The sequence below is a fragment of the Tursiops truncatus genome, chromosome 7 (genome assembly GCF_011762595.2).
Source record: "Tursiops truncatus isolate mTurTru1 chromosome 7, mTurTru1.mat.Y, whole genome shotgun sequence".
Lineage (NCBI taxonomy): Eukaryota > Metazoa > Chordata > Mammalia > Artiodactyla > Delphinidae > Tursiops > Tursiops truncatus.
This window is the reverse complement of record NC_047040.1, coordinates 9,442,452-9,460,835: the sequence shown is the minus strand read 5'-3', so window position 1 is coordinate 9,460,835 and position 18,384 is coordinate 9,442,452. Positions and strand designations below refer to the sequence as shown.

General features: G+C 39.0%; 1 protein-coding gene across 17 annotated transcripts in view; it reads right to left on the bottom strand.

Moving 5' to 3' along the window:
- The window catches only part of TRIP12 (thyroid hormone receptor interactor 12), a 150,631-nt gene that overhangs the window by 8,780 nt on the left and 123,467 nt on the right, over positions 1 to 18,384 (bottom strand). For all 17 annotated transcript variants that reach the window (XM_073807168.1, XM_033859590.2, XM_073807173.1 and 14 more), the window contains 9 exons: positions 17,785 to 17,912; positions 16,062 to 16,213; positions 14,821 to 14,963; positions 13,587 to 13,743; positions 12,179 to 12,277; positions 4,975 to 5,089; positions 4,527 to 4,681; positions 3,357 to 3,521; positions 359 to 523 (listed from right to left, as the gene is read on the bottom strand). In XM_073807168.1, the coding sequence (XP_073663269.1) occupies positions 359 to 523; positions 3,357 to 3,521; positions 4,527 to 4,681; positions 4,975 to 5,089; positions 12,179 to 12,277; positions 13,587 to 13,743; positions 14,821 to 14,963; positions 16,062 to 16,213; positions 17,785 to 17,912 (1,279 nt within the window). The remainder of the gene's footprint in view (positions 1 to 358; positions 524 to 3,356; positions 3,522 to 4,526; positions 4,682 to 4,974; positions 5,090 to 12,178; positions 12,278 to 13,586; positions 13,744 to 14,820; positions 14,964 to 16,061; positions 16,214 to 17,784; positions 17,913 to 18,384) is intronic.

The following is an 18,384-nucleotide window of genomic DNA, read 5'->3' as shown; positions in this document are numbered from 1 at the left end:
GCAGTTTAGTGACAACACAAGGGATGGCTGCTTTTCACTGATTTCTTCAAACTAAGAAAATGAGATGTTATTAGATAGTATTCAAGCTTGAAGAGAGAGTTCAAGGTTATAGAAGGTACTGCAAGACATCTGACACGTTCTCTCAAGAGCAAACAGAAGCGAAGGTCAGGAGAAGTGGACTTCGTGCAGTGATCCCGGGCGTCAAAGGTCTCACACCACGGGGTGCAGCAGCTACCGGACACGCACCTGTGCTTCACTCGACCCTCCCTTCCCTCCCCCGCCTCAAAGCAGGCCCCCCGGGCCCAGCCCCGCATGGCCACAGCTGGCCTTCGCCCCAGGGGGCGCTGCGAGTACATACTCTTAGATACTCCTCCAAATTGTGGATGGTGACCGGTATATCCTTTCCTCCTTTCTTCAGTTCGATGTTGGGAAACCCCGGCAGAGTGAAATCCAATCCTAGATCTTCAACTGAGCAGCCGTTCATAGTCAGGGTTTCTAATGCATACTGTAGACTCTCTTTGGTCTAAAAAAAAGGGGGCGGGGGGTCAAGCCCAGTAATTCAGTCAGTTATGTTTGTGTTTATGAAATAAAAGATATGCTAATAAATTTTATGGGTTCCCTTAGCTCTTATTTCTTTCTTTTTTTGTCATCATCTACACAAAAATAAGTCACTGAGATCAGAAAGGAAATAATCTTAAACACTTCAAAATCCAATTATTTTTATATGAGAAAACAAGATAGCCTGAGTGCTCCTCTGCAATGAGGTGTCCGCTACTCAATCTGACCATATTCAGTCAGATTTCACAGAAAGGCCATAATCATTTGCACAGTGGTCAATTTAAGAGGGTAGGCTCTATAGAGCCAGACAAACTTTTTATAAATTCCAGGCTAATCTTAATGAATCCAATACATGTATATAGCAAATACTGAGTAATACAGTGCAGTTAGGAAATTGTAGATACAAATAATGCACTATCTAGTATAAATAAATTTTTTCTCTGCAAGCTCAAGTCTAAAGAATACCCAGAGATTCTTCATTCGATTACTGTAGGCCCAGCATTAACAAATTTGTATTCATACAGCAACAGTGTGATGAAAAAAGGCTCTAGCAAACCCCTAAGAAAAGTCAACTCCTACTCTGAAGACAAATGTTAAAAAGTTAGTATTATTCACTTTTTAAAATGTTTAAGATCATGAAAGGCTTATATAAAATATAATTTCTGAATCAAAGACCAACATACAAAACTGCAAATTCTATCTGAAAATGAAGGTATCCAGTATAGGAGAAAGAAGGTAAATGACCTTCCGAATTAAAGATGCCTCCGAGTATGAAATTCCTAATGGCTAAACAGTCAAAGTGCAGAAAATCATTTAAACAAAAAAAAGGCTACGAAGTTCTGGTTAACAGTCATTTTTTAAAGAGGAAAGTGAAAGCTGCGTAGGATTACAGATAATTCAAAACACAGAGGAGGGTTAGGGTTAAGGTAAAATACATTGTTGAGAATTTTTACTCCTCTGCAAAAATACATGTTTAGGTCTCTCTCAGTTTCGGGAACATCACTGGATGACACACAAAGAAAGACTTTTCATTTTACATTTGAAATATTCTTCAGCAAAAGGACTTAAACTCTCCATTTTAACGTTCTCTGACTAGAAAGCTCTCCAAAATGCTATCATTGATAGGAATCTAGAATATACAATATGTCCTTGAGATGTTTAAAAGGAATTAGCTGTCTCTTTCTCTAGACCTTACACGTTAAATTGAAAGCCAAGTTTTAGCCCATTTTCCATGTGCCTTTCAAGAATTTAAACTGCCCAGTGGAAACTCAGCCAGGACAACTTGCTCCATCAGAATGCTTTATAAATAATGAGGTGAGGTGTGTGAGAATACCACCAGTCCTCATGTTCCAGTTGCCAGTTTCTGGAGTGTGGTTTCTGTGCTATGGATTTTATATTTTTAAATTGGTAACATCAGGAATAATAAAGATCAGAAGAACAAATCTCCAAAGATTTGAGAAAGAGAACTGTGGCAGCACACTGCACTGGAGACAAGGGTAAGTGAGAGAGCTTGCAAAAGCCGTCAGAGTGTGGGCTCCAGAGCAGACAGCCTGGGTTTCAGTTCTAGCTCTCCGGTGTTCTAGGTATGTGACTGTGGGCAGGTTACTCAACCATCTGCCTTGGGTTTCTCATGTGTAAAGTAGGGGTAACGGGAATATCTAAATCTCACAGCAGATTAAATGAATGAGTACACGTAAGGCTCGTGGAAGAGCACCACAAGCTGTCCTGTATCTGGAGCGGGCGGGGCTGTCTGTGGTGGTGTTTGCGTTATTTTCCTAAGAGATGATCTTAAATAAGATGACAGTAGTTTAAAATTTAAACCTTAAAAGTTGGTGAGCATAAACCTTACTAAAAATCCCAAGACAACAGGTTTTATATGGAAAAGAGGGACCTGGCTTCTTTAAACACCAATTTCTCTTAATAAACATTTACCCCAAAATTACCATTAATAATTACCGATTAATATGGGAGATAAAATTAATTTTCTTACAAATCACCTCCTTCCCCGACAAAAAGTATTCTAAAAACCCCATCTACTGTAAGCTCCTCTCTATCTTAAGAGATGTGACACTTTTTCTAGCTACAGAATCTTAAATCTCTATTCTTATTTTACATAATTTATAAAATGGGAGTTGATTTAACACTGGTCCACGTTACCTGCCCCCATACAAGACGTCTGACTCTATGCCACTTTTTAAAAATACAACTTTGTCTTCTTCCAATGTCAGACACAGAACCACTGTTATTCTCAAATGATTTAATTTTGTTAATGTATAGAGAATATACATTAATGATTTAAAGATCAAGATTACCCATGAGATCTAACAGAGAAACCTTAACAGATGTCACCAAGAAACAGTGATACCTACCACGACCTTTAAAAATATCTTCCTGAGATCTCTCTAGAAACAGATGAACTGTTCCTAAATTAAGCCATCTTTCTGGAAAATCAATCTGTCCTGCGAATAGCCTTATTGATTCAAATGCTTACTAAAAGAACTCAGTATGATAGAGTATCTGCCCAGATACATAATGTCCATCTAAAATATAATAAACAAGAGCCCTATGGTTTTAGTTAGAGGGGTATTTTATTTGCTGGTCAAGCTGTCTGTTCAACACCTGCTGTTATTACAGGTCATCTTACCAACTGTAAAATCATATGCTTCAGTTATTATAATAAAAATTTAAACTCTTCCAATATAAAATAATAACTGGACCAAATACAAATCATTGACAAAGAACTCATCTTTCTACAAAAAGAAACTGATCCACTTGACTGTCTCATTTTCTAAGCCTACCTGGGATTTATCTTGTTCAAGTCTTTTCTTCTGTCTGACAATGTCTTCTAGGTGATACACTGATCTGGCTACAACTGGGTCAATGTCAAACAAATCGTGTGACGTCAGCGAAGTTTCTTGCCGTAGCATCCATTTATAAAAAGGTAAGCCCAGGGGAAGGTCCACCTGAAAGAGAAGGTGCAAATATCACAACAGTCACACCAAGCTTCTAGCACTGCCTCAATTCTTTAAGTGACACTTCAAGAGGTCATTTTAAAAGGTCAAGTAATCCCCAGGGGAAAAAAACATATTTAAAGAACTGTTTCTCTCAGTACATGAAACTGTCCCCATTTAAACTCAATTTGGGGCTGATATTGTTAAAAAAAAAAAATTCGAAACCTGAAGATTCCTATTGAAACACTGGCCCTAAAAAAGAAGTTTTCAATGATGGACATACATTCTCCATAAGGACCTCAACACCAAGAGATGTTTAGAGGAGTCTTACTCAATTTTGGACCAAGTGAACTTAATTCCACTTCAGTCTGTATTATTGCATATTTGGAAGGAAGAATGTAGAAGACCAATTACTTATAACTAAAATGAAAAAATGGAACTTCAAAAATAACTGATTAACAGCACATTCTTTCAACAACAATGAAATTGTAAGCCTGACATCAGATGAAAACGTCTTACACATACTGACAAAGTATCTCAGAAAACATGAAGAAAAAAATGAAGAAAAGTCCAGAAACATTCAAACCTCTCTGTGAATACTAATTTTTTGGGTTATTTTCACTCCTGCACGTTAATGGAAATTTACTGCAGTTTAGCCACATGCTCATACTTTTCCTATTGAATTAAAAATCTAACTCAAACACTTAAAAATATATATAATTAAAACCACCCTTAATGTTGCCTGCTTCTCTGAACCCTTGCTACTAAAGGAACGGTCCACAGACTGGAACTTGGGTATCACCTGAATGCTGGTAAGAAAATGTGGAAACCTGGGCCTGACCCATGAACTGCTGAATCAAAACTGGCTTTTTAAATAAATTCTCCAAGCAATTCATATGCACATTAAGGTTTGTGAAGCAGTGTTTTAAAATATAGCATTAAATGCAGGGGATTAAGGTACCGTCACAGAACACAGGTACAAAAAAATTGTAGAAAAAAAGGTAATTCTATACTTACCAATCTGAAATCCATGATAGCCTTGGCCATTAATTTTCCTAAGAAGCGAAACTTCATCTTAACTTTTGCGATATGAGCTGGCTTAGCTGTCCTACCAAAGGGAAGCGCAAACAGGCCTTGGAGGTTTTGAATATACTTGGTCCCTTCTTGGCTTCCTATAAAATGAGTAAATCACCAAACTTTAGATGCTATTTCCCAAAACAAGACAGACCCGGTAATTAAGAACATTTAAGAAATTCAGTGTTCTCAAAATCAGATAGCAGATCACAGAATGAAGTCCTCTAGAGCTGGAAGGGTCTCCCTTATTTGATAAATGAGAAAACAAAGGTGAAAAGAAATTAGGTCAGAGAGCCAGGCCCTCTACTATAAGCTAAATATATATAATGAATTGTAAGGGCCCTTTACCTGAACTGAATAACAAATTGACTTAGTCACAGATTAGTATTACCTTTTGGATTACTAAGAGTTACTTCTTCCCCTCTCCAGAGACCCAAGTCAGCTCTCTGTAGTTCCTGAGATACAAGTGCATAAAACTCCAGTGTAGGCCCCAGACCTGTGCCAACCTACAGAGGAACATAAGTAGGACAAGTTAAAGTTTAGAATCTGTGCTGCCCTTTTTTTTAACCTGCCAACCTTTTGGCAATGGATACTAATAACAACTGTCTACCAGAATGTATTAGAGGTTATTTCCCAAACTGTCCTGTCTTCCCTCAGTCCAGGTCACCTGGAATGAGAACCAGCAGCCCTTTACTATTTCCTGCTTCCTGTGGCCCCAACATTTTAATTGTATGGTTCAAACTCATATACTAATACGAGTACCCTTGCAGCTATATACCATGCCCTCAGGGAACAGATGGCACTGTCTGGAATGGATTTCTTTCCCATTCTCTCTCTGGTGAACTGTTCCCCTGGAACCAACTCAAATGTCCACTCCTTAGGAGAAGCCTCTTTATCTGCCCAAGCAGTTACTTTGCTTCTTTTTCAGAACTTACATTTTGGCTACTTAAGTACTCACCACATTAGACTACCATGATTTCATTACATGCTTGCGTACCTCACTTAGGGGTAACTTTAATTCACCTTGTATCCATTGTAGTGCCGGGGCAAACACCAGCCATTTAATAGAGGTTTGTTGAATAAAACACAAAAAAAGGAACGTCTGGACCCACACCAGCACCCACATTATTCCTTCATGTTCTAACAAGGTCCTATCAGCTCACACCATAAATTAGATATGCAACTAAAGGTAAGTTAATTCCATAGTTTATAAGCCTAATCTAACCACAGTCCTGTCAAGAAGGTTATATTTCACTTACTGATTACTTGTAAATAATGAGTATTATTGCACCATTAACACAGTTCCTTTCCCAATAGCTTAAAGGATCTGATGTAGTCCACAAAACAGTCAACTGTAACTTTCCAAACAGTGACCCGCTTGGGTCTGGCAAAGCTTTCTAACCCAGCTCCACGTCTCTGTCAGTACTCCACGGCTGTAACTGGCATCAGTATTCACCTCCTGCTGCAACCACAGCCTTGGAGCCACCCGTGATGCTTCCCTTTCTGGCGCCTTAACAACCCATCATTAAACACTGTAAGCCCCACCTTCAGAATATGTTCCAAACTGGTCACCGCAGCATCTCTTATCTGGCCCAGTGCTAGAGGCTCCTAAGTGGTCTCTGCAATGGCGCTCTCCACACCTCATGTCCTACTCTCACAGCGTGAGAGTGGATCCTCATACAACCTAAGTTCACATCATTCCTCCACAGCCTCCAAAGGCTCCCCATCTCGTTCAAGCAAAAGCTCAAATTCTTAGCTTGGCCCGGGTGTCCTATGTGATCGCTTGACTCCTATTTCTAGCCACTGTCATCCTCCAACAGGCAGAGAATTCTGCCTCAGGGCTTTTGCTTCACTTTTCTTCTGCTAAGAGATAGCCTTTCCCCTAGACAGTAATGACTACTGCTCAAATGTCACCTCATTCCACCCTATCCTCTCCCCATCATGCTCTATCTTCTTATTTTGCTTTAGTTCTTCAGCACACATCCTACATATACATGTACATGAATGAATGAGTGTGTGTGTGTGTGTGTGTGTGTGTGTGTGTGTGTGTGTGTGTGTATCGGCCTCCCCAAACTAAAAGCTCCATGACTGTAAGGACTTTGTGTATTTTGTTCTCCACTCACACGTGAGCCTAGGAGGAAGGTAGGGAAAGAAGAAAAGAAAAAAACTGCAGTAACACCTGGTATCCACCAGATGGTGCTTTAAAGCCAGTTAATCCTAGCTCCTTTTAGCATAATTATCCCAGGTTACACAGAAATCATAGATTAGATCAGCCTATTTCCTTCATCCAAATACTGTTACTGCTAACAGTAAAACAGACTTAACTTAAAATATTAAGTGACATGGGCAAAACTGTATACACTTTCATCCCAGGAAGCCTCTGTGAGGGTGGAAGGACCAGGTCACACCTGCTCTGGCGAGTCACCCCTGCACTGGGCTGGCCAGCAACCCCGCAGATAGACCTGACCTTTCCAGGAATCTTTATCCTACCCAGCCACTCCCTTAAAAAAAAAGGTAGGTGCTGTGGTTTTGCTTCATTTGTTTTGAAAGGAACGAGGAGACACAAAATTTGCCAGCCCCAAAGGTCTCTTTGGCATGTGGATTACTTACAGCTGAAAACAATCAAGGCCCAAAAGACTCAGGGAAGAAACTGACTTATACTCTCTAACTGCCTAAAAGAATTTTGATAAAGGGCCGGTTCCCACGACAGAGCTATCACCAGAGGTATCTGCAAAGAATATGGGCTAGGGATGGTGGGAGGAAAACAGGGCCTAGGGATCAGAGTCCACTCTGGGTCCCATTGTCTCTGCCTGGCCTGGCAAATATTTGTTTACCAAACATCTGCTCCATGTGGACTGCCTTCCTCCCCGCTTTGAAGTCCCAAACCACTACCCCCAACATCCTCTTCTGTCTTTGGCTGAAGACAGTATTTAAGAGGAGGGTTTTGGCCATTTTGGTGAGTTACTCAGACTTCCTGTGACCAGCCAGAAGAACCTAGGAGGGTAGAGGAAAATGTCTTCCAAAAGGAAGGAAAAGCATAAAGCTCTAGAAACAAACACAGAAAAACAAAAAAGTTTGACGACTTGTGTTATTTGAAACTTTCAAAGTCTTTCTCTTTCAAAAGCTAATGCTTATATACTAGCATATACCACGTAACAGATAACGTTGTGTTTTACACATTTTAGCATTTAATCACTTAAACAACATAATGAGGTAGGCACAGTCACCGTGCCCTTCGTTGGGTTACTACTGGGGAGTTTACATAACTAGCCCGACTTCATACAGCTAGTAAGTGGCAGCACCAGGCTCCCCAGTCCATGCTCCTAACCTTTCATCGTCCTGGAGGCATAGACCATGTGACAGGTAATGGGCTCAAGTGGTTTGCTGAGCCCAGAGACTGGCTTAGTTCCTCCCTGGCTTACCAGTCATCTCTATTCAAGAATGGAGCCCATTCTGTTCTGACATTTTGGTCAGGATTCTTCTAGAGCTAGTTAGAAAGGCTTCCTAACAGACACCAGCTGACTTGTACGGTTGAATCTGGTTGACAACCCGAGGCCCTAAGCATATATAAAGCCAGCACTCCAACCCTCCTTCCTCAATGAAGTTGGCTCACAGAATTTCTTCCAGAGTCATCAGGAAAGACCCATCAGTGAAAATCATAAAATTGTGATTTCTGTATCAGCATTTCAATCCTGACCCGTGGAACAATCAGCGTGATGCTATTCTGAACTTAAGTTTAGGTTTCATGTAAGACGCAATCTGAACAGGGGCATGAAGGATGAGAGAGTAAAGACGTTCATTCCTGACGAGAGAAAAATATGTTGGAGTAAAACGAAGTAGAAAAAGCGTGTTTAAATAACCAAGCAGAACAAGCTGGCTACAGCAAAGGTCTTACAGTTTCATGAGTAAGAAATTTGGACATGTAAACATATAAGAGCTGTATCCTCTGAGCAACAGGCATGACCGGGGTAGATTCAAAAGACCCAAATTTCTTATCCCAGCTTCCATTCCGTCTGCCTCCCATCCCCTCCAGAGCTACTCCCTTCTGCTCTTCACCACCAAGCCTGATCCTCTGTTCAAGCTACACCCTTTGATTCCTTAACTCTCCCCTCTCTTTCCTGAAACAGGCTCCTCATCTGAAAGGCTCATTCACTTGGTACCTCTACCACTCACTTTCCACACCCATTTGCACTCTGTCCTGCGTCCCCCCAACTACGCTGTGATCCTGGGAATGCAGGAACTCTGCCATAACCTGGATCCTGGCACTCTGTATACTTAGTACGTAACTACTTACAATTTTAAATTTGATGATTAAATACTGTCAACTATTCAAAAGTCTTAATGAGGAAGAGAAAATGCTTAAGAAAACGAGTGAAAAATCAAAGTCATGATTAAAATCACTTGGTTAACTACAGACAGCTTTGTAGATTAAACTGCTACATACACAGAGTGCTCACCAAGAGCCCGGCACGGTTCTAACTCTTCACCACATGAACTGTCACAACTCTGAGGCTGTACTACAACCCACACTTCACAGAGAAGAAAACTGGGAGGCAGAGTTGTTGGCTTTTATAAATAAATAATAAGTAAATGGAGTATTTGGAAATGTCATGTCCGTAAGTTTCAGATGTCCAAAAACTTAAGTTTTGTCTTAAAAAAAAAAAAATTAAGATACTTCACTGCTGGTCCAGTGCGTTAAGACTCTGCGCTCCCAATGCAGGGGGCTCACGTTCGATGCCTGCTCAGGGAACTAGATCCTGTATGCGTGCTGCAGCTAAGAGTCTGCATGCCACAACTAAAGGAGCTCGCATGCTGCAACTAAGAATTCCTCATGCCGCAACTAAAAAAAGATCCCACATGCTGCAACTAAGACTCGGCGCAGCCAAAATAAATAAATAAAATAAATAATAAATAAATAAAATAAATATTTTTAAAGGAAGGAAAGTATCCCCAGGAGACTCAATACTTCAGAGTCAATTATAGAAAATCATTATTTTGAGTCTTTTGGCATACTGGCCTGGCTATTTAAAAACAACTCAAAAGAAACAAAAGAAAGATTAGAAAGAAAGTAAAGCTGTCTTTTTTCATGGGTGACATGACTGTCTACAACATGGAACAGCAAATTACAGCTCAGGCCCTACTGCCTGTTTTGTACAGTCTGTAGGCTAAGAATGGGCTTTACAATATTAAACGGTTGAAAAAATCCTTGAATAATATCTCACAATGTGTGAAAATTATATGACTTCAAATTTCAGTGACTATCAATAAAGTTTTATTGGAACACAGCCCTGCTCATTCATGTTTGTATTGTGTACGGCCACTTTCACACTACAAAGCCAGAAGTGAGGAGCTGTGATGAAGACCACGTGGTCCACAAAGCCTGAAACATTTATTATCTTGCTCTTCACAGAAAAGTTGCCCAAGCCCTGTATCTACAACAATCCTAAATGATCTATTTAAAATTTTTAGAACCAATAATTAAGTTATCAAGGTCACAGAAAACAAGGTCAACAAAGAAAACTTTACTTCTACAAACTAACAGCAACTGGAAATTGAAAAGAAAGAACAATATTATTTTCAAAACCATCAAAAAAACAAAAACAAAAACAAAAACAAAACAAAACAAAAAAAAAACCATCAAAAAACATGAACTATTTGGGAGGAACTTAATAAAACATCTACACGAGAGACCTCTAGACTGCAGTTATGAAGCATACTGAGAGAAGTTAAAGACCTAAATCAGAGAAAGGCTACGCTGTATTCACACACTGGAAGATTCAATACCATAAACATCAACTCTCTCCCAAACTGATCATGATTCAACACAAACCTAATCAACATCCCGTGAGAGACTTCCCTGGTGGCGCAGTGGTTAAGAATCTGCCTGCCAATGCAGGGGACACAGGTTTGATCCCTGGTCCGGGAAGACCCCACATGCCGTGGAGCAACTAACCCAGTGCGCCACAACTACTGAGCCTGTGTGCCACACCTACTGAAGCCTGCACGCCTTAGAGCCTGTGCTCGGCAACAAGAGATGCTACCGCAATGAGAAGCCCGCGCACTGCAGTGAAGAGTAGCCCCCGCTCACCGCAACTGGAGAGAGCCCGCGCGCTGCAACAAAGACCCAATGCAGCTAAAAAAAAAAAAAAAAAAACAAAAACACAAACTCAAAACAGATCGTAGGCCTAAATATAAGAGCTAAAACTATACAACTCCTAACAAAACAAATAAGAAAAAATGTTTGAGACCACGGTTTAATGGAAATTTTCTTGGGATACAAAAAGCATAAACCAGAAAGGGAAAAAATTGATAAACTGGATTTCATCAAAATTAACAACTTCTGCTCTTTCAAAGATACTTCATCAGGAAATGAAAAGATAAACAACAGACTGAAAGAAAGTATTTGCAAAACACTTATCTCATAAAGGACTTGTATGCAGAATGTATAAAGAACTCCTAAAAGCTCTGATAAAACAAAACCCAATGAAAAAGTGGGCAGAATTCCTGGACACTTCCTCCAAAGAAGATAAGAAATGAAAAGATAGTATCATTAATCATCAGTGAAATGCAAATTATAACTACAGTAAATCCACTAGAATAACTAAAATTAAAAAGACTGGCAATAACCAAGTTTTGGTAAGCATGTGAAATAACTGAAATTCACATACTACATTACTGGTGGGAAGGAAAAATGGGGCAGTTACTCTGGGAAACGGTTTGGTGTTTCATATAAAGTCAAAACATACCTTACCAAAAGACTCAGCCATTCAACCCTGAAGTATTTTGTATTTTACCCAAGAGAAATGAAAACATATGTCTACACGACGACTTGTACACAAATGTTCACAGCAGCATTACTCATAAGAGCTAAGGAAGTGGAAACACCTCAAATGTGCATCAACTGATGGTTAGGTAAACATATGATGGTATGTCCACGTAATGGACTATTACTATTATTCAGCAATGAAAGGAAACAAACTGATACACGCAACAACATGAATTAGCATTACACTAAGTGAAAGCAGAGTAACACAAATGGCTACGTACTATATGACTCCATTTATTATGATACTGTACAAAGACAAAACTGGAGGGACAGAATACAGATCAATGGTTGCCAGGGATTGGGGATGAAGGCTGGGGACTGACTGCAAAACGGTCTAAGACAACTTTCTGTGGTGATGGGATTTTTTCTTTATCTTGATGTGGTTGTGGTTATAGACTGTATACATTTGTCAACACTTAGAAATGTGTATCTTAAAAGTGTGCATTTATGATATATCAGTTGTAAATAAACCTGATTTTTTTAAAAACGCAGTTCAAACATTTTGAAAGTTATGTTTAAAGCCTTTCACTTTATCAACCTAAAGATTACACAAACACTTGCTCTAATGCCAGGAAAAAAAAAAAAACCCTTTTATTATGCAATTTAACCTCGAAAAATGGAGAACTTAGAACAAATGATTCAAGAGAAAACAGAGTACATCTCAAGTTTTGAGATAAATTTCCCAATCGTCTTTTAGAATTTCACAGGACCAAGAAACTCTAGGGACATCTTATCAAGAGCACAAGTCAACACAGCCTCATAAGCTCACCTCATTTTCATACTGAATTTCTAACATGGCCCGTGAGCTGCCGAGATCCTGCATCACAGACTCTGCTTGTTTCAGCAGCTCCTCTCTGTTCACAGTACGCTGCAAAGAAAAGTACAAATGTGAGGAAACTTTGATAAACAGGTGGCATTTCTCTCAGTGCAAAAAAAAAAAAATCAATTCAATCGTTAAAAATTATTTCTTAAAAAAGAAGCACACCTCAGAAGAGGTTTTAAGACGTAGCTGCACTGCTATAAACATTGACAGCATCCTGCTGTACGTGAAGAAAAGCTAGATGTGAGTGTAGTTATTAGCTTGAGCCCATGGCAAATTCAGAAAATTCAAGTTGTTGAAGAAAGGATCTCTGTAATCTTCTCAAACATCAATGCAATTCAGGGCTGTGGCTCCATGAAATCTCGCTGTGTACATTTATAGTTTGGTGATGGAGAAACAGGTGTGGAGGTGACAGGTGAGCTGGAAACCTACTGGCTCTGACCAGCAGAGATCCTACAAGCACCACTGCAAATATCTATTAATGAGATGCAGGGGGATGAGAAAGGTCTTGATAGATTTCCAAATTCTACCTACACCTTATTTATGGAATCCTAACGATACAAATAAAGATAGGATTTAAGAACAATGTTTTTTTGTTTTGCTTCTCATTCCTCCCACTCCCCCTTTTTAAGCCATTACTAATGGCTTCTGTGAGACTTTTGGAGATAGAAGTTTGTAGGAAGACAGACTTGAATAAGAATCCTCAGCAAGAAAAAGGATGATGAACAAAGAAGTCCTAAGTAAAAGGCAGTGCGGTGTGAGAAGTGCAGAACTAGTCTCAGATGTAAATGGCCCAGGGCTGTGTGGTTTAGAGTTATCACCATGCGGCCAGGATTAGAAGCACAAGAAGATGCAGTCAGCAATACAAGGCTGACGGGTATAGAGACATGAACTAGATCAAGGATTTTGTTTGTCTCTTCTAATTGGTGTGATTTGCTAAGAGAATGATGTGGATTTGATTAATTCTACCTACTGCATAAAGGGATCAATTATAAAAGGGAGATATGGTTAGAGTTCTTAATTTAGAAAGGAAAGGAAGGAGGTCTCAGTGAAAGAAGAGAAGATTCTTCCTTGGCACAAGAGTTATGGAGACTAAAAGAGAAAAACAACTGTAGAAATCATTACAGAAACCGGGGTGGGAGGGAAGGACTCTTACTGGAGGATAAAGAAGAATCCCAAGAGATCCCAAGAGACTGATAGGAAAATATGGCTAACACATATGATAAGAAGGTAAGCAAAGAAGATAACTGTGACTAAGATAAGCCTCTAAACCAATAGGGATAATTAGATGCATCACATTTCTAGTTTATCCATTATCAGTATGACTTATCTTTAAATATTTTTGGGAGAAACTTACTTTTTTTCTATCCAATCTAGGTGCAACTCTGCTATCTTGAGAATCAGACTGGTTGATTTCTGGGTTGGTATCAAGTAATCTTTGCATTGCTCGGTCCCGATCAAATGCAGTTACATAAAAAAGCATTTGCCGGGTATCAAAAGGGAAGAAAAACGGGCTGTAAAAAGATGCGATATAAATTTATTAACTGAATTAGAATCAGAAACCATTAAAAAACCCTGGCTTAGAAACAACTTTTGATATGATACAGATTAATAATTATAATGTAACCAATAAAAATGGTCTACTCAACTAATTTTGAAGAATTTTCATAATTCTTGCATGAAATTTCTAAGTGATCAAGTAATAATGCATTAAGTAGCCATTCACTAAGAAATCTGAAATTCAACCATTAAAATCAAGTCCATCCAAGATCATCTTTAATCTCCCAATGACATTCAGTAAGCATAACATGACTAGTGAAGGCGAAATTTTAAAATATAATCACCACCTCACCAGGTTGCCAACCCATCCCATTCCACATAGACACAAGTAATGGTTTCACTAAGTTCATGATTTTCCTCTGGGCTTTGGCATTTGTTAAGTCACTCAAAACTGCCAAAAGGCAGCTGCTTATCTTTAAAGAATGAACTCTGCAGTACCAAGGCCCCGCTGCGTCTTGACATATGATTTTGGCAGTTCTTGACACAGAACCGTCCAGAGCACTTCCTATGATTATCTAAGCATCCAGCATCTATTCTGTACAATATGAGTAGCCACGCAAGGATGTGGGCAGTGTGACTAAAAATCTCCCATTTAAAAATTTTCATTTTAATTCATCTAAACGTAAATACAGCTACATGTGGCTGGTGGCTCCCGTATCCATCAGTGCAGTCCTATAGTCTCCAAGAATGTAGGTCTGGACCCAAACAGGCTCAGAGAGAGAATCAACCAAACTCCACCTCTGGTGTCCAATTTTATGATGGAAAAGGGCTGAATCTCCTCACTAAAAATCCTTGTGTACTTCCCTATTTCATACATAAAGATACTATCAAGTAGACCTAGTGCCGGCCCCAGCTCATCTAGCCTGTTTGGATGCTGAAGCTACACAATTAAGCAAGCTATGATCAAAAATCGCATTAACTAAACACATTTAAATAGGTTTGCTAAAGACTATGTTTTTGTAACAAGATATATAAAGATCAACACAATGATAACACCCCCAAGCCCACCACTACAGAAGTGATTGTCTTACCAGGTTTTTCCTAGTTCAGTAAGCCATGTTGGGATGTTTCCCGTCATGATTACTAAAGGATCCTGAAGCTGCCTATTTGCTTTTGCTGTCAACTTACTGTTAATAAATTCACTAGTTGGGATAATTTCCTTGCACACTGCATTCTGTAAAATGTTAAAAAAAAAAAAGTCTATTATGTAGTAAAACATTAGGATTATAGTCACCATCGTTTCCTTTATTCCCAAATACGCGTGCAGAGTGCCGAGATTTCCCCTGCTGGTTTCCAACATACAGCTTCCTGTTGGTATGTCCCAACCTGAATGACAGCTTTCACAACGTACAGCTGAGACAGCCCAACCCCCACGCGCCACTGACATAGCGAACGCTTCATGCAGGGCCAGCTCCTTCACTCTTCCCTCCACTAGCGAAGTATCAAAGACAAGCATTCAACTTTCACTTGAATTTAATACACATCTTAAATAAATGAACTTTTAGCTAAAGGTACCTAAAGATTTTTTAACTAATAATGTTCAATTTTTATGTGGTAGCTTAATTTTATAAATTATAGCTAGAGAATATTTACAAGTCTGCCAAGAGAGCTAGGTCTGCCTAGAGAACTAAATTAAATGTATGTATATTTCATTATATTGCTCTTAAGACTACCGAGGTGGCAGTTTAATTCTTAAAAACAATAAAATAAAGCATAAATACTATTTTGCCTAGATGAATTTTTACCTAATGATGACACATTTGGGAGAATGCAGAATTTTTCTTGTTGATACAGCTTTTACAGTAAAATAGATTCATGTTTTTGGAGATTAAAACCAGCATGTTGAACGTTAATATTTCTAAAGTGGTATGACTGTTCAGAGCATTCTATAGTATTTTGGGGAAATATCAGTTGCAAAGACTAAGAAACTACTTAATATCCATCTTGCCCTGTAAAAACCACTTGCTCAAGTTATCGTATAAATACTACCACTGAAATATAAATGCAAAAGAAAATCTGACCATATTTTTAAACTCAAAATAGGTGACTTTACTGTATGAAGTATACAGAGCTGCTTTACGCTTTGTTCTTACTAACATACTGGAAGAGTATCTTTCATACATGCTGGGCTAGGATCTGTGCTGTTCAGCTGAATCATTGTTTCTACTTCTAGTACAACAGGAAACTGATCAAGCACTAGACAGACACTAAGAAAAAACATGTAATGGACAACACATCAGGGAAAAGTTCGAAAGTAGACAACATTACTCACATCATACAAGTAATACCAGTATCGACTGATGGCATGTAAAACTCTTAAAAGAAGAATCACATCTAATGAAGGGTCTTCAAAAGTTATATTTTCAGGTGGTGTGGGTATGAGGTAAACTTCTAAAGGATTTGATACTGACGGGCACACTCCATCTAGAGGGCAAAAGATCAAAGTTTGATCAAAGTGTTGATCAAAGTTAGAAAGGCAGAGTCAACGAAGCCAGCATCATCTCAACATGCCTAAAAACAGTAACCACGAGTGGTTAAGATTTAACACTCGGTATCTTACTAGTAGAGTACTGACAGCTTGAACAATTTTTTTCCCCTTTTTATCTTATAGATAAATCATCCAGGCTTAGGAAAATTTCACTTTCTCTCCCATACTCATACATTGTAAAGGAGAAAAACTGACTCCTTTGCATTCCTCCTTTATATCAGAAAAATAACTGACAATAAAATGGCCAGAGAGGAGTAAAGAAAAGGTGTTTAAATTAAGTTCACTGTTACTGAAATTTCCTGGATTTTTTTATATCCGGTTTAAAATGGCCATGTAAGATAAACAAATACTCCCAAGTTATAAATCTGATAAAAATAAGATTTGGTTATTTAATCCAAGACTTAGGACATGATAGACTGTGATAGTTTCCAAGTAGGATCTGCAATTCCTTTGTTCTTAGATCTCATAAAGTAATAGCATTAAAAAAAAGAGAGAGATTGAAACTGTTGCCATTTACTTCTACCAAGCAAAGAAATTAAAAATCACAACACTATCTCTGCATAAAAGGGCAATTGTTTTAATACCAAAAACATAGAAAACAAATATCTCAAACATCCTTTTATATAGAAAAAACTGAGTTTTATGAAAAACAAAGTTGCTACAATGCCCTTACTTCTGTGGATCAGGGAAAATTTCATCAACAACACCAGTGTTTGGAAATCCCTGATAGGAGCTGGTCCCCAAGGACTGCAGCCTATTGGTAAGGCACTGTAACCATCTTATAAAAAAGAAAGGGAGAGGGGCTTCCCTGGTGGCGCAGTGGTTGAGAGTCCGCCTGCCGATGCAGGGGACACGGGTTCGTGCCCCGGTCTGGGAAGATCCCACATGCTGCAGAGCGGCTGGGCCCGTAAGCCATGGCTACTGAGCCTGCGCGTCCGGAGCCTGTGCTCCGTGGCAGGAGAGGCCACAGCAGCGAGAGGCCCGCGTATCACAAAAAAAAAAAAAAAAAAGAAAGAAAGAAAGGGAGGAAATGAGCAAAGTTAGACTGGAAGGAAATACTACAAAGGAAGGTAAGTCAATTGGGAGGTTTTACTACTTTCTGTAGTCATTTTATAACCTAGCAGAACTTTTTATTCCTTCTATAATTGGTGGATCACACTATTATAATGAATAACAATAAAAATTAAGGGTCAACCTGCCAATGTTCAGCCTCTTCTTTAGTGCATATGCTCTACTAATGAAATTTGTTTTTGTTTTCATAAAAACATGAATTCTTCATGGAAAGAATGGTAAGTTTTCCCACAAATTCTTTCAAGATAACTTTTCACCTTCTAGACATTAAAGTCAAGGGTTCAATTAAAAGCAGCCAAGCATTTGTAGTAATTCATATTTTTATAAATTATATTAAAAGATTTTACTACTAGATATAAATCACTCTGTCAAAACCTTCAAGACAGGAAGACTACTGCCCCATGGCGATCTCCTTGCCCCTCTAGACATCACTTACCGTTCCACAGCTCATCGTGCTTTTTTGCATTTCTAGGGGAAGTTTTTGTTGGAGCTGTTTGGGCTCTTCCTCTTTTGCCACCAACACAATCTTTATTGCTTTCTTCATCCTCTCTCACGGGTTTGTACCTAAAGTAGTAAGAGTATGTAAACCCAAAGTAGATTTTAAAATGGCAAATTATTCTGCAAGGCCAAAGTGCAAGCCACAGACACCACAGAGTTACCAGAACAACTCTCTGAGGGCTATCCTCTCTCTCCCTAGTTGTGGATTTGGAGAACCGCCAATGGGACTGCTTCCTAGAAAAGATCACCTAGGAGGGGCCACCTGAGAAACTCCAGGGGGTGGCTCTGAGAAGAATCACCCTGTTTAAGTAAGTAGCAGACATTCACCAACAGTGCAGGAAGCTGCATCCAAATGCGTCTAAGGGCTCAGAGATGCCAAACTTCGTACTACCTAAAGGAACATCATCTTACGGAGACATTTTTGCCTTATTTAAAGACTTGAAATGAAGCTACTAGAAAAGTAGGTGCAAATTATGATTATTTATTGCCCAAACACATTTTCAAGTAGACTTAATGAGGAAGCTAAATATACACACAT